The sequence below is a fragment of the Gavialis gangeticus genome, unplaced genomic scaffold, assembly GCF_001723915.1.
Source record: "Gavialis gangeticus isolate Ggan-Ray unplaced genomic scaffold, GavGan_comp1, whole genome shotgun sequence".
Taxonomy (NCBI): Eukaryota; Metazoa; Chordata; order Crocodylia; family Gavialidae; genus Gavialis; species Gavialis gangeticus.
The window spans coordinates 88,114,988-88,127,132 of NW_017729024.1; the positions used below are offsets into that span (position 1 = coordinate 88,114,988).

Consider the following 12,145-nt stretch of genomic DNA (forward strand, 5'->3'; position numbering starts at 1 on the left):
TTTTTAAAAGGCAGAATAAAATTTCAAGAAGTCATCAAGACTTTTTGTTGTTGTTTGTTTGTTTTGGGCTTTTTTGTTAAAGAAAAGGTTTCAAATGTTCCATGCAACTCACGCAAGCCCAATCAAGTTGAAAACAGCCAATGAAATTTAGAAAAAGTCACACAAGCCCTGTATTGGAAGATCAAAAATGACCTGGAAGTAAGTCACATTTTTTAAATGAACCTGCATAAAACATCCATATCCTAACATTACTTCATATTTGATATCCTGCAGACATGTAACTTTGTCTGAAGTCACTGCCTATCTAGTATTCCACACGCTGAATCATACAAATGTTTTAGCTTGTAGTGATGTCACCCTGATCCATCAGATCTATCAAATTTTACATTTTTAACACAAGAGCAATAGATCATAACATCATAGGTTTAGTTCACCCAACTCTTGCCTCTTGTAAAAATGATTGCAATCTTTTTCTGTGAATCTCTAAAACATTCCACATCTGAAATTCATATAAGGAAAAGCCATATCCAAGATGCACCTTTTATTTGACCTATGGAGTTACATTCAGGTTCTGCAAATATAAAACTGTCTCTCATTTGCATTATAAATAATAGGTAGGGTCCCATAGAAAACTCTGGGATCAAAGTTATTCAGTGCAGAAGGCTGTGTTACAAGAAAAGACTCAAGGCAGCACAGGCAAAGTGTTTGCCTTTCTATTACACTACTTTTAATGAAATCCTGTATGCAAAATTCCACATATTAAAGCATAAACATGTATCACTAGTTTCCATTTGCTTGACAAAGGCTTTCCAGCCTACTCCTGCCTTCAGCTTCATCCTCCCTGTTGTGAATTTCCACACTACACACTTTAGTCAAGTGATTGTTAAGTCTACATACTATTGTCTCGGTTTAAAAATCTGAAGGCCAAATTTCATCATCATAAATCCATGAACTTCTGTATTTTCATGTCTAAACTAGGTAGCCAAGCATAGAAACTAAACATTCAAACATTTGTCACTATGGCAAGTAAGTGTTTATTTAAAAATAAAAAAGTTTGTTTTTTTAAAAATAAAAATCAAATTTCAACTATAAGCTGTACCTTTTTAGGGACACATTTTCGCTCTTTTTTTACAGTCCTCAGTAAGAACTCCGGCATGTTGTTTTCGATATCTTTGCGTGTCCCCTTTTTGTTCAGCACCGCAGCCAGAAATGAAATGACCTTGAAAAAGAATCCAGTCTGACGTCATTATGCAGAAAATGCAAGCAAAAATTGAATACACCTACAACAAAAAATTTAGGGCAGGATCTTGGAAACCTATGCTTTTGTTGATTTCATCCTTGAGATACACCTTTGACAAACTGGAAAAGAGAGTTCATAAGATAAAAGGATTAAGTAGTAGAGGAAAAAAAAGAAAACAGATATCTGAAAAATGCAAAAAATAACCATGGAAGCAGCTAAGAGAAACTCTAATGAGCATCCTTGGAAGCAGGGGAGGAAATAAGGTCCTGAAATGAGATGATGAGAACAGTAGAATAGCTAACTTTAGTCAAAAGTTCTCTTCTAGAGAATGAAAAGGAAAGAGTCTAAATTGAGATCTGGCAGATTCCTGGCGCATACTCTCCTACTTGTCCGCCCACCTCCAAATCCTTCCTGCTAGCTTCAGAATTAGCCTTCTGCTTTGGGTAAGGGATATAAAGTATGGCAACTCAACTGCAATTTATTACCTTCTGCCCCTTCCTGGTTATAGGAATACACACACTCTATGGCAAGGAAAGGCCTACAGAGTCTGAGCTACTCTAAACTCTTTTAGGGACGATCCAGAATAAACAAAAAGCAAAGGCACAGTTGTCAGTTTGGCCAGAACAATCAAAATTTTAAAGCCCACCAGGGCTGCTGAGTAACAGCAAGAGACAGCTATGTTCCCATTAGAGGTACTCTTCCTTATGAAGCCCATCAGTTCCTCTTCTGCTTACAGTAGCCAGCTCCAGCCCTTCCCTTTGCAGCTGTCTCACAGCTGTTTGTAGCAGGATAGAGCTCAAGCTGTCAGCTGCTGTTTTGGCAAGAGGCAGCCAACCAGGAGACCTGAGCTATTAGAAAAATATCTAGAAAGGACAGCGATAAAGGAAGCAAAAGAAGGGCAAAGCCACTAGGTGGATCAGAAGAACAGGAAACTGCCATGGGGTGAAAAGACACAACTCACTTACAGACAATTCATATAAACAGAGGAGGCGGAGGCTGCTGAAACTGTATGTGTTTGGTAAATTTTAGCAGTAGGATTTTTTAACCCTTTCAGGAATAAAACAACATATATGCTATCCTCTAGTGGCTTCCAGACTCTCTATGTATTTGGAAAAAATTACCCCTATTAAACTAGCACATGACAGTAACCTATTATTCCTTCAGCTAAAGCAGGAGGCAACCAGAGAATTAACTGCATAAGGAGAAACTTGTACAAGGACTTTTCACCTTAGATACCTTATAAACAGAGATGAGAGAGACAGGCCCTCAAGAAACAATACTGGATCAGCTCTGCAAAATGAACATTTTTGTTTGCCATTCCGGCCTGCTACAGCCTGTATGGTCATCCCACAGAAAACTCCGTAATTGTATTATAGCGCAGTTACTTATAAAGTTAAAATTTTAAGGACATAGGGTGGAAAAAAAGTCTGTAAACTTTATTATCCCATCAGGCCTTTAACCGGTTTTGGCCTCTTTTGGAAGTACACCAGAATCCTTTCAATATGGAAAATAGCAGGACAAGGAAGTATGCCCCTAAAAATGTACACACATAGAACACTAAGTTGTCAGTGTTGTTTCAATGCCTTGTATATACATATAAGAAAACGAGCCTGCAAACTACCCATAACTTTCTTCAATGTGGATAGGGTATAGAAGACAATCCTACAATCCACAACAATGAGCATGGCTGCCCAAAATTTGAATTTATGTACATTTTTATCAGATGACAGTGCCCAATAATCTTTATGCTGAAATGTCATAAAACATTTTCAGAACCCTGTCCTAGACAACAGGCTGGAATGATCCAGCTCAGGCTGAAGGTGGACTGGCACCAGGACCTGGCCACTGCTGCCCCTCCTCCCCGCTACCCTGCCTCAGTATGGCTCGGGTGAAGCACTTGGCTGGGCTGTGACATAGCACAACAGGAAAAGCCCCTCTACTGCCAAAGTCCCCGCTTCCACGAGCCAGATTCAGGCAACAATTCCCAGGTTGTTGACCCCTGGTCTAGGGTACACAGAGTGATGAGATTTAAACAACAGTTCAGAATTACAAAACTGCTTTGCCCTTTAAACCTTGAATCCCATACAGGCAGACCTTTGAGCCAGTTTCACCTAGTTGACTCCAGTGGAAATCTACACAGGAGCAGAGATGAACATGCAGAACTGTTTGTAGAACTAGGGCCTTAATATGTTAAATATGTAGCACTAGTGAAAAACCCCCCTGAACAATGCTATTTTTACACCAGTTGATACAATACTCCATCTAAATGTCAACTTTCCAAATAAGCCAGCCAAACCAATTTAAATGAAATTTAGTGTAGGAAGAAACTTTCATGTTTGACTCTGTTTCTTAAAAAGAATTTTTAGTGACCTTTTGCAAAGGAAAGTTTACAAAGTGTCAAGATCATCTTGGCTATAGCACTGTGGTGAGCTGTTATAATAAACTGCATTGAATGTAGTATAAAAAGAGAAGAAGAAATATCATTTATAGAAACCATATTATTCACTATGGGACAAAGTTGGCATTAAGCCTATAAGGGAAACTATGAAAGGATTAAGTCAACCAGAATAAGTATTCCAGTCTGCAATCTTATCTTCTTAGCCATAGGACTTAATAGCATTTTGTCCATGAAGCAACAGACCACACTATCATTCTGAGTAAATACTTGAATGACATCCTTCCTTTATTGACAAAGACACATTTTTAGAAGCTCTCTTTAGTATGTGCTATTTTACAATGGACACTATACAGCTGGGGCCAAGAAACACTGCAACAAGAATGTCCTACTGGCCAATGTAAAAGAACAAGAGGAGGTAAATCTTGTTGAAGAAAAAAATGTTTACAATGATAATTTTTTAACATTCTCTTGTTTATTGCTATTTAAAACATCTTTAAAAGAGGAATAAAACTTCATCCCTTACATACATTCTTAGGTTTTTTTGCCCCCAGAAGCCTGGTCATAGTCCAGAAATCAGATCATAGTTTGAGACGGAAATGGAAGTTCAGTACATATAGAAGCATAATGAAGAGTTGTTGAGAGCTTTAAGTTACCCAATACATACCAAGTACTTAATCAATACCTATTTATACGTAAAGCATAATATTTTCTACACACAAATAGGACACCTTGATATCCCTGCATCTCAAACCAGGGTACAAAGAACATCACATTTTTCCTATATATTACAGTTATCCAAAATAAACAATCTTTCTTCCATTAAACCTGATGTAGCAATTAAAACAAACATCACATGGCAGTTCCACACAAACACATACACACCATCATTTGGGAAATAAATGTGTTCTCCACATTATAGCATCTAGACCAAATAATTAACTTAACTAGTTCCAGACAGTTACATGCCACTGCAAGCATGCTAGTCACTATTACCCAGCTCTATTGTGGTCTTTGGGAGCAAGCTTTTGGATAATCAAGGTTCTACAAATCCTGGTCTCTATTTTGAAGAGAAAAAAATATTCAAATAAAACAAACAAAATTTGTAACAAAATTAGTTACAAAAAAAACTAGCAGCATACTAGAGATGGAATTCTACATTCAGCTTGATGAAAGTATTTTCTTTACAGTGACTAATGACACCAACCTGCTTACAATTTGTTTTTCATTCTTTGGATGATTATTTAAAAACAGCAGCAAAACAGGTCCATCAAGCTGAAGGAAAAAAAAACAAACAAACACCTGACAATTCTTTGTTTCATATATTAAAAAACAAACTGACAATTTTTATATGAAAAATGTAATCTAAACTGCTCATCCTTTGAGAGAGAGCTGAAGGCAGGAAAGTGCTATAAACAAGACACCATAAAATGCTAACAATAGTGTAAGCAAGTCAAATAAAAGGTAATATGCAGTAAAATGGCTATTTAAATGTGAGCGGCTTTAAAATTTCTGCCAAATATCACGTATTTGTGATTTAAAATACAAAAATTTCTACACCTGCTGCTTATGAGTTCACTTGATCAGTTCTCAAACTGACATTAAAAGCAAGAAATTTGGGGAAGGTAAGTTGGTTGGAGCACAATGCAAATCAGGCAGTTCAGTTTCATTCAAAATGAGAATGATACAGCACCAACAGGAAGACGTAAATCTTCGGTGCGTTTATGAATGTTATCCTAAAAAGATATTTTAGAAATTCAAATGTTTTTCTCTTTTCAAAAGAAAAAGAAAAGCTTATAAAGTTAGTGAAACTTCTAATGCTGGGGGGAGCAAGGAAAATTGTCAGTCTAAATTCCTGAGTTTATGGATGACAGGAGCTCAGACCGGAATCTGACAATGACAGCACAGCAACTTGATATACGAAAGAGGAGGATGTCTCTAACTTAAAAATTCTCTAGTTCAAACAAGATAAAGAATATCCCATCCACCTGATACAAAATAGATGAAAAATGCTGCCATTTTTTGCATTAAGATTTTGTCTCACATCTTCAGTTATAATGACTGGAGCCAAAATCAAAACACTTGGATTTCTAATGGGGAGACAACAATACAGTAAAACTGTCTGGCGCTAATTATAGGATGAATCTGGTCAAGCTCTCCAGAGATGGAAGTAAAGATACAGTCCTTCTCAGAGCAGCACAAATTTTTCTTTTCTTGACAATAAGTGAAAAACAATGCAAGCCATTGTGTGAATGTCAAAAATACTTACGGCAGTATAAGAGTGATACAGTAGCTGTGATGGTCCAGAAAGATGCTGCAAGTACTTTTATGAGGCAAGAATTATTTCACTTGTGTTACAATGCATGAGTAGCAATTCTCAAAACACAGAAACTATAGGACTTGTATTGGGATTCCAGCTAGACACACACACAACTTCAACTTCCTAAACAGGCGACTTTAAAATATAGTTAATCTTTAGATGTAATTTGGTTCATAAAGGCGTACTTTAGCTACTCGTTAAAAAAAAAGTAAAAAAGAAAAATGATACCTGAATTGTTTTTCCAAGACCCATATCATCGCCAAGAATACACCCTCTTTTATGAGCATAGTGTCCATATAGAAACTGGACCCCTTCCCTTTGGTAATCACGCAGGTATCTATTAATTGTATAAGGGATACAGTCTCCATTTTCAGATAACTCAAAAGCAACTGCAGGTGATGGAAGCCTTCGGTCAGGAAAATAAGGCTTTTCCAGATCTTCATCATCAAATATTAAGCTTTTCCAGCGATCAGCTTTGACTTTACAGAGTTTCGTTATTACTATTCTCTTTTCTTCAGAGTCCAAAAATGATACTAATGCAAATGACTTTCCATTCTTATCTTTTTCAATAGACTTTATTGTGGCTTCGCAAAGTTTCTCACTTCCAGGAAATGGTGCAAGGCATTTCTCTCCAACATGCCACCTGTCTATTAAGAAAAGACAACATATAAATTTGTTGAAAAAAGAATGCTTGGTCAAACTTACACAGTAATACTGGATTTACTAAAAAAAGACAAAATGCACATAACAAAAATAAGATTAGGATAAAAGCTTACTGAAGAAACAGAGTTGTAGGGCTCCCTGACTTCAGACAAACATGGCTAAGGTAGGGTAGATCTGCACCTTATAGACTAACTAAATCAATACAGAGCATAAGCTTTTGTGAGCTCTACCTCACTTAATCAAATAGGGTACATGCACAAAGTAATGCATTATGAACAGAAACAGACACCAATATAAAATTAATGAAAAAACACTTGGTAAAAATCAAACACTTTGGTACCACCAGCTGTTCCATGAAGATACCGAGTCCTACACAGACATAAGGGATCCACTGATGCGTAACAATTTGCAGGTTTCAAGCCTGTAATTATCCGACTAGATGACTTGAACAGAGAGTCAGTCTATTTAAAATAATTCTGACTGATCTATTTGCACTTCTGTATAGACAATTTCTGTCATAAGTGCAAATATGCTGAGAAGCAGAACGATGACAAGAAAGTTAAGCAAAAGAGGTGAAGCAGTTCACATTTTAGACAGAAACATGTCTTTGTGTATGAATTTAAAAAGACATGTAGAAGGAATGGTGCTGCCCACACTTACTTTCTGATCCACCAAGCTGGCCATATCATCAATTACTGAATTTACATCAGACCGGATTCAGATCCTGAAAACTGTAACAGGTCCATTATGTATATTCTGCATACAATTCTCAACTCAGCAAGGACGACTGAACAGAAGGATCTGAAGAATCCACTTATAATTGTCATGAAGAGACTGAAAAACATCAGCTATCATAAAATTCAAGTGTTTTTAAAGGAAATAAATGAGCCATCATGGTTGTGTCCAGACAAGCACAACCGTATGGTATGTGGCACTGCAGACACATCTGTGGCACCACATACTGCACATTCAGCTGTTCTCTGAGCTGCTATGGGTTTTTTGACCCCAGGACATCCCAAGGTCCAAAAAACCTGCACCAAGAAAAAGGTGGAGCAATGCATGCAGGGGCAGTGCGCACTGCCCAAAACCAGAGCCTGGCTGGCCAGAGCAACACTTCAGCTGCTGGCCAGGCTCCACAGCATTAGAATCATTGCTGCCGCACCCTGAGGAAGACCGCAAAACCCTGAAGTGTGCCACTGCTTCCCATCCCCAGGGAAACAAATGTCCACACTTGTGTGGATGCAGCCCAATGGGTACAAAATAAGTAACCATGGCAAACTGAATGGAGGCAATGAGGTCTTCTAAAATTTGCTACTACTGTTTTGGAAACTAAGTGCCATACAGTGAAACTGTCTCCATAATCTTCAGATTGATTTGTTTCATCACTGCTTACCAGAACTGTGTGGGTAATGTTAAATTTCACTCCTCTACTGCCTGGAAAAGTGATGAGAAACAACAGAATTGTGCATATGAACTCTACACAGGGAAGGAGCACCAAATAAAGAGGCTTGAACAACAGTAGAGAGTTCTACTTCAAAGCAATGAAAAGATACCTTCCTAGGCACTCTTCTGCACTGACTCCAACACTTAAGTAAAAATTCACTTTCTGCTAGCCATCTGTTCTTCTCCTTGGATTCTCAGTAGAAATATAACCCTCTGGCCTCTCCCCAGACCACTCTCATAATGTGAAAACCCACAAGTTAATATTCTCCTGATGGCTCCTTGGTGGTTATCCCTGGCTCCTGCAAGGTCTATACATTTTCAGGACAGGAATTAGTTACAAATTAGAATGACATATCTTTAACTAAATAGTGTCCTTGCTACCATTAGATACATCATGTTTCAAGTACCTAACGAAAAGGATGAACTGCACTCTACCTAAAACGTATATGCAAAATTGGGAACTAAAACTGATGAAGTAAAATACTGTAATTATACATAAAGTGACAATACACAGCAGTCTGTTAAAATTTTTAAAATCTGAAAGTCTCCTGAAAAAAGAGAAAATATTCTAGCAGTCATTCAATTACAGTGGTATTAGATATGATGCCTAACAAAGAAACAGAAAACTTGCAGTTAAAATACTATTTGAGCGTGGAGCACCTTTCTTTTAAAACAAGCTAAAACAACTTTTCCAGATATATGAAGAGTGTATAGGGCCAGAAGAATGCTAACAACGAAGTGTGACTCAAAAAACTTTGATTGCTAAAGAGATTTTTATGAACGCTAATTATCTGTATTGCGGTAAAAGTCCAACATTTAGTCAGGTTAGGATCCTACTGTGCAAATCATAGTATTAATATACTGAAAGATTACAGCTCATCCCACAAATGGCTTCAAACACAATATGAAACAACTGAGTATAATTAAATCAGAGGAAAGAGGAACAGAAGGTAAGGGTAATGGAAATAACATCATCCTTGTGACAAAATCCAATATGGTAGCACCATAAAAAAACTGCAGATATTATTGATGATTCACTACAGCCTGATCCATAAACAGGTTTTGCAACTTATAGCTCTTTTAGTTAGGGATACGATATTGAGACAATGCTGAGCATAGACACAGTTTTACCACTATAAAAGTACATATACCAATATAAGAATTATTCCCTTTTCTGTACGATACATTAATAAAAGCACATTTATATTGGTCTAACTGTATCCACACTGAGTTCTACCATTTTATACCACAACCCTTTAAGCTTTTCTATTTCAAACAAAAAAAGATTTCAAAAGAAACCATTCTGAATCAACGGAAAGATTTCATTCCAAATCCTACATTTTAAGTTTTGTAAATACAGGTATTTAAATGGAAGTGCAGCACAAAAGCAAGAGGCAAAATACATTTTACTAAGGATGTCAAAACAGAATTTTTGACCTTACTGGAATAAATGTATTTTTTTCTTCCTTGACTCAAAATGTCATCAAACCAATATTTATGCTAAGTGCATAACTTCGAACAAATCAGTATTTTCTGATAGAAAAAACACTGCATCAGAAAATTAAGTAGCGTTCTATGCTCAATTACCAACAAAGTGAATAAAACATTCAACTTGTGTTTTGCCACGGTCTTAGAGTACTTTGCACTTATTTTATGTCTGCATTCTACAGATATGGATTAAACCCAGCACCCTCCAAAAAGGCAAATAAATATTAATTTACCTCCAGTATCTTCACACATCTTGCTACAAGCGCAGATGGCTGTGACACCAATGTATTAAATCATGAAGAGCGAATCATAACGGGGAAGTCAATGAGTTTGCATCACCTGCTAACAGACGGAAGGAAAAGAAACCAGCCATTCCCTTTTTAGAAGCAGAGCACCAATCACGACCGAGATCACCATTTTACTGTAGACCCTTTTCTGAGTCAAGAAATGCCGACGGTGCTGTTCATAACTGTACTGCTGCAGTTTGTACTCCCTCCATGCTACGTCTTGAAGCCTCGCATGTTGCTTTCTGCAAACAAAATATGCTGGTTAGGAAAGACAACCACCCACCGACCGGGGAAACAAGCACAAGGCTTCGTCAAAGGGAGGCTAACTGTTGGCAAACCTTGGCACTGTTGCGCAACACTTTACACCCAACCGATTTGGAAGTGCTCACCATGAATCTAACCCGCTGCCCATCAATTTACTACGTGCTTTATCGCCTCTGGACACAGCCCGGCAACTGGCACATGTGACCCTGACCCATGGTCCCTTCCTTCCCGGATCATGCTTGGATCACTCCTTTACTGGCGGTAGGACTTTAACCTAAGTCAGTGGCCTAAGTCACCGGTCCCCTCCATGGAAAAGGTACCAAAGGTGTTAAAACTGCACCCAGGGGTGAGAAGGCAGCAAAACCCTGAGACGGTCCCCAGGGGGCACCCAGCAGCACTCTGTTCTGCCACTGCAACCGTGGAGAGAAGGGGAGGGGTACAGCGTTCCCCCTTCTCCACCCAGCCCCGCCCCAGCGCTTCTGCCTGCTGCCGACGTCACAGAGCGCACGTGAAGGGCGCTGCGCGCGCAGCCGCCTCGGGGGCGGAGCCTTCTCCCACTCGGTAACAGTTGCTCCCCGCGGTGTAAGCGCTAGGTGTTACCCGGCGATAATGCTCACCGCTGCCTCCCGAAGGGGCCGGGGCCGGGGCCGGGGCTGGGGCTCCTCTCTTCTTCTCCCATCCCCCTCTCCACCCTCCGCCATTGGAGCCGCCGCACCCACTGGCGCTGCAGGCTGCGGGGTTCCGTCGTCCTAGTCTCGCGAGAACTAGGGCCTCACCGGAATTCTACCTTAAAGGAGCCGCAGCGGAGGGTGGGGGCTGCTCGCCCGCCTGCTTCAGAGAAAGCTAACGGGGGGTGGGGTCTGGAATTCTCGCGATAGCCTCCTCCTGGGGGCGGGGCTAGTGAGGCTGTGGCAGGGCTGAGCTCGGCTCTGCCCTTTCGCCCTGCACGTGTGCAGGGCAGGAGAGCAGCCACGTGACCCGCCCTGGGGGGATGGATGGTCTCCTGTCTCAGGTAGGGGCTTGGATGAGGTGCCCTGTGGAGGTTCTCCCCTTTCTCCCAGTCCAGATGCTTTAGATTTTATAGGAGAGCTGCAGGGTGGGGCCCACCGGGGCATGTGCCTGCCTGTGCTTAGCCATGCCTGCAATGCCCCATGGGGGAGTGTGAGGCACCCTGCAGTTGAGAGCACGAAGGTGGGACTCTTTTTTAAGCAGGGTGAAGTTGAAGGCCTGTCTTGTACCTGAGAGGAAATCACAGAGAAGGTGCAAGGTGGAACAAGGCACACATTGCAGGGGGTAAAGGGTTATTGGTGTCAAGCAGGGACCCTCTGCCAGGGTGCAGTGGCATTCTAGGGTGCCTTGAGAGTCTCTTGAGGGTGCCAGGCACTATTAGCATGGTTAGGGGCACAAATGCAGTTCACAAGGTAGACCTAGAGATTTCAACTAGAAGTTCGGAGCAGTCTTTCTGAGTTCTTCGCAACAGAAGAATTGCTCTGGTATTTCTGTACAGCCAAACTGAGTGGGTGCATCTACACATGCACATTTGCTGTGCAGTAACCAGAATTACTGCGCAATACTGGCATGTGTCGACAAGTGCGCACCTGTGCTACGCAATAAATACGGCGACTTAGATTGACTTGGCCGTAAATATGATATCTGCATGATACAAGCATTATGCAGGTATCACGTTTACGCCCAATTAGTTACTGCACAGTAACACACATGTAAGGTGCAGTAACGCTGTGTGTGGACTGACTTAGGACTAACTTTAGTCCCAAGTTTGTCCACACATAGTGTTAAATGCACCTTAATGCCTGCTCATGTAGATTCTGGCCTGTTCCCACTTGTTCTGCAATAACTTACTACGCAGTAATTTTAAGCCGGTGCAAATACACACCCAGTGAAAACAAAGATCTGACACATTCAGTAAGAGAGAGGCAATGGACTTTCTCCTTTCCTATGCTTGCCTTTAAAAATCTATATAAGACTATGAAAGGGATTGGTGCTGAAGTAGAGGCAACTTCAACTTGGGAGACTGCTATACTGAC

General features: G+C 40.2%; 1 protein-coding gene across 4 annotated transcripts in view; it reads right to left on the reverse strand.

The window, feature by feature from the left end:
• ERCC6L2 (ERCC excision repair 6 like 2) overlaps positions 1 to 10,941 on the reverse strand; it is a 124,298-nt gene extending 113,357 nt beyond the window's left edge. For 2 of the 4 annotated variants that reach the window (XM_019517343.1, XM_019517341.1), the window contains exons 1-4: positions 10,718 to 10,936; positions 9,783 to 10,078; positions 6,184 to 6,602; positions 1,100 to 1,219 (exon numbers count right to left, since the gene is read on the reverse strand). In XM_019517343.1, coding sequence (XP_019372888.1) covers positions 1,100 to 1,219; positions 6,184 to 6,602; positions 9,783 to 9,801 — 558 coding nt within the window. In that variant the 5' untranslated portion in view covers positions 9,802 to 10,078; positions 10,718 to 10,936. Of the gene's footprint in view, positions 1 to 1,099; positions 1,220 to 6,183; positions 6,603 to 9,782; positions 10,079 to 10,225; positions 10,505 to 10,717 lie in introns of those variants that run through there. The other 2 variants (XM_019517342.1, XM_019517344.1) reach the window with 2 other exon arrangements.
• Between the last annotated feature and the right edge of the window lie 1,204 nt (positions 10,942 to 12,145).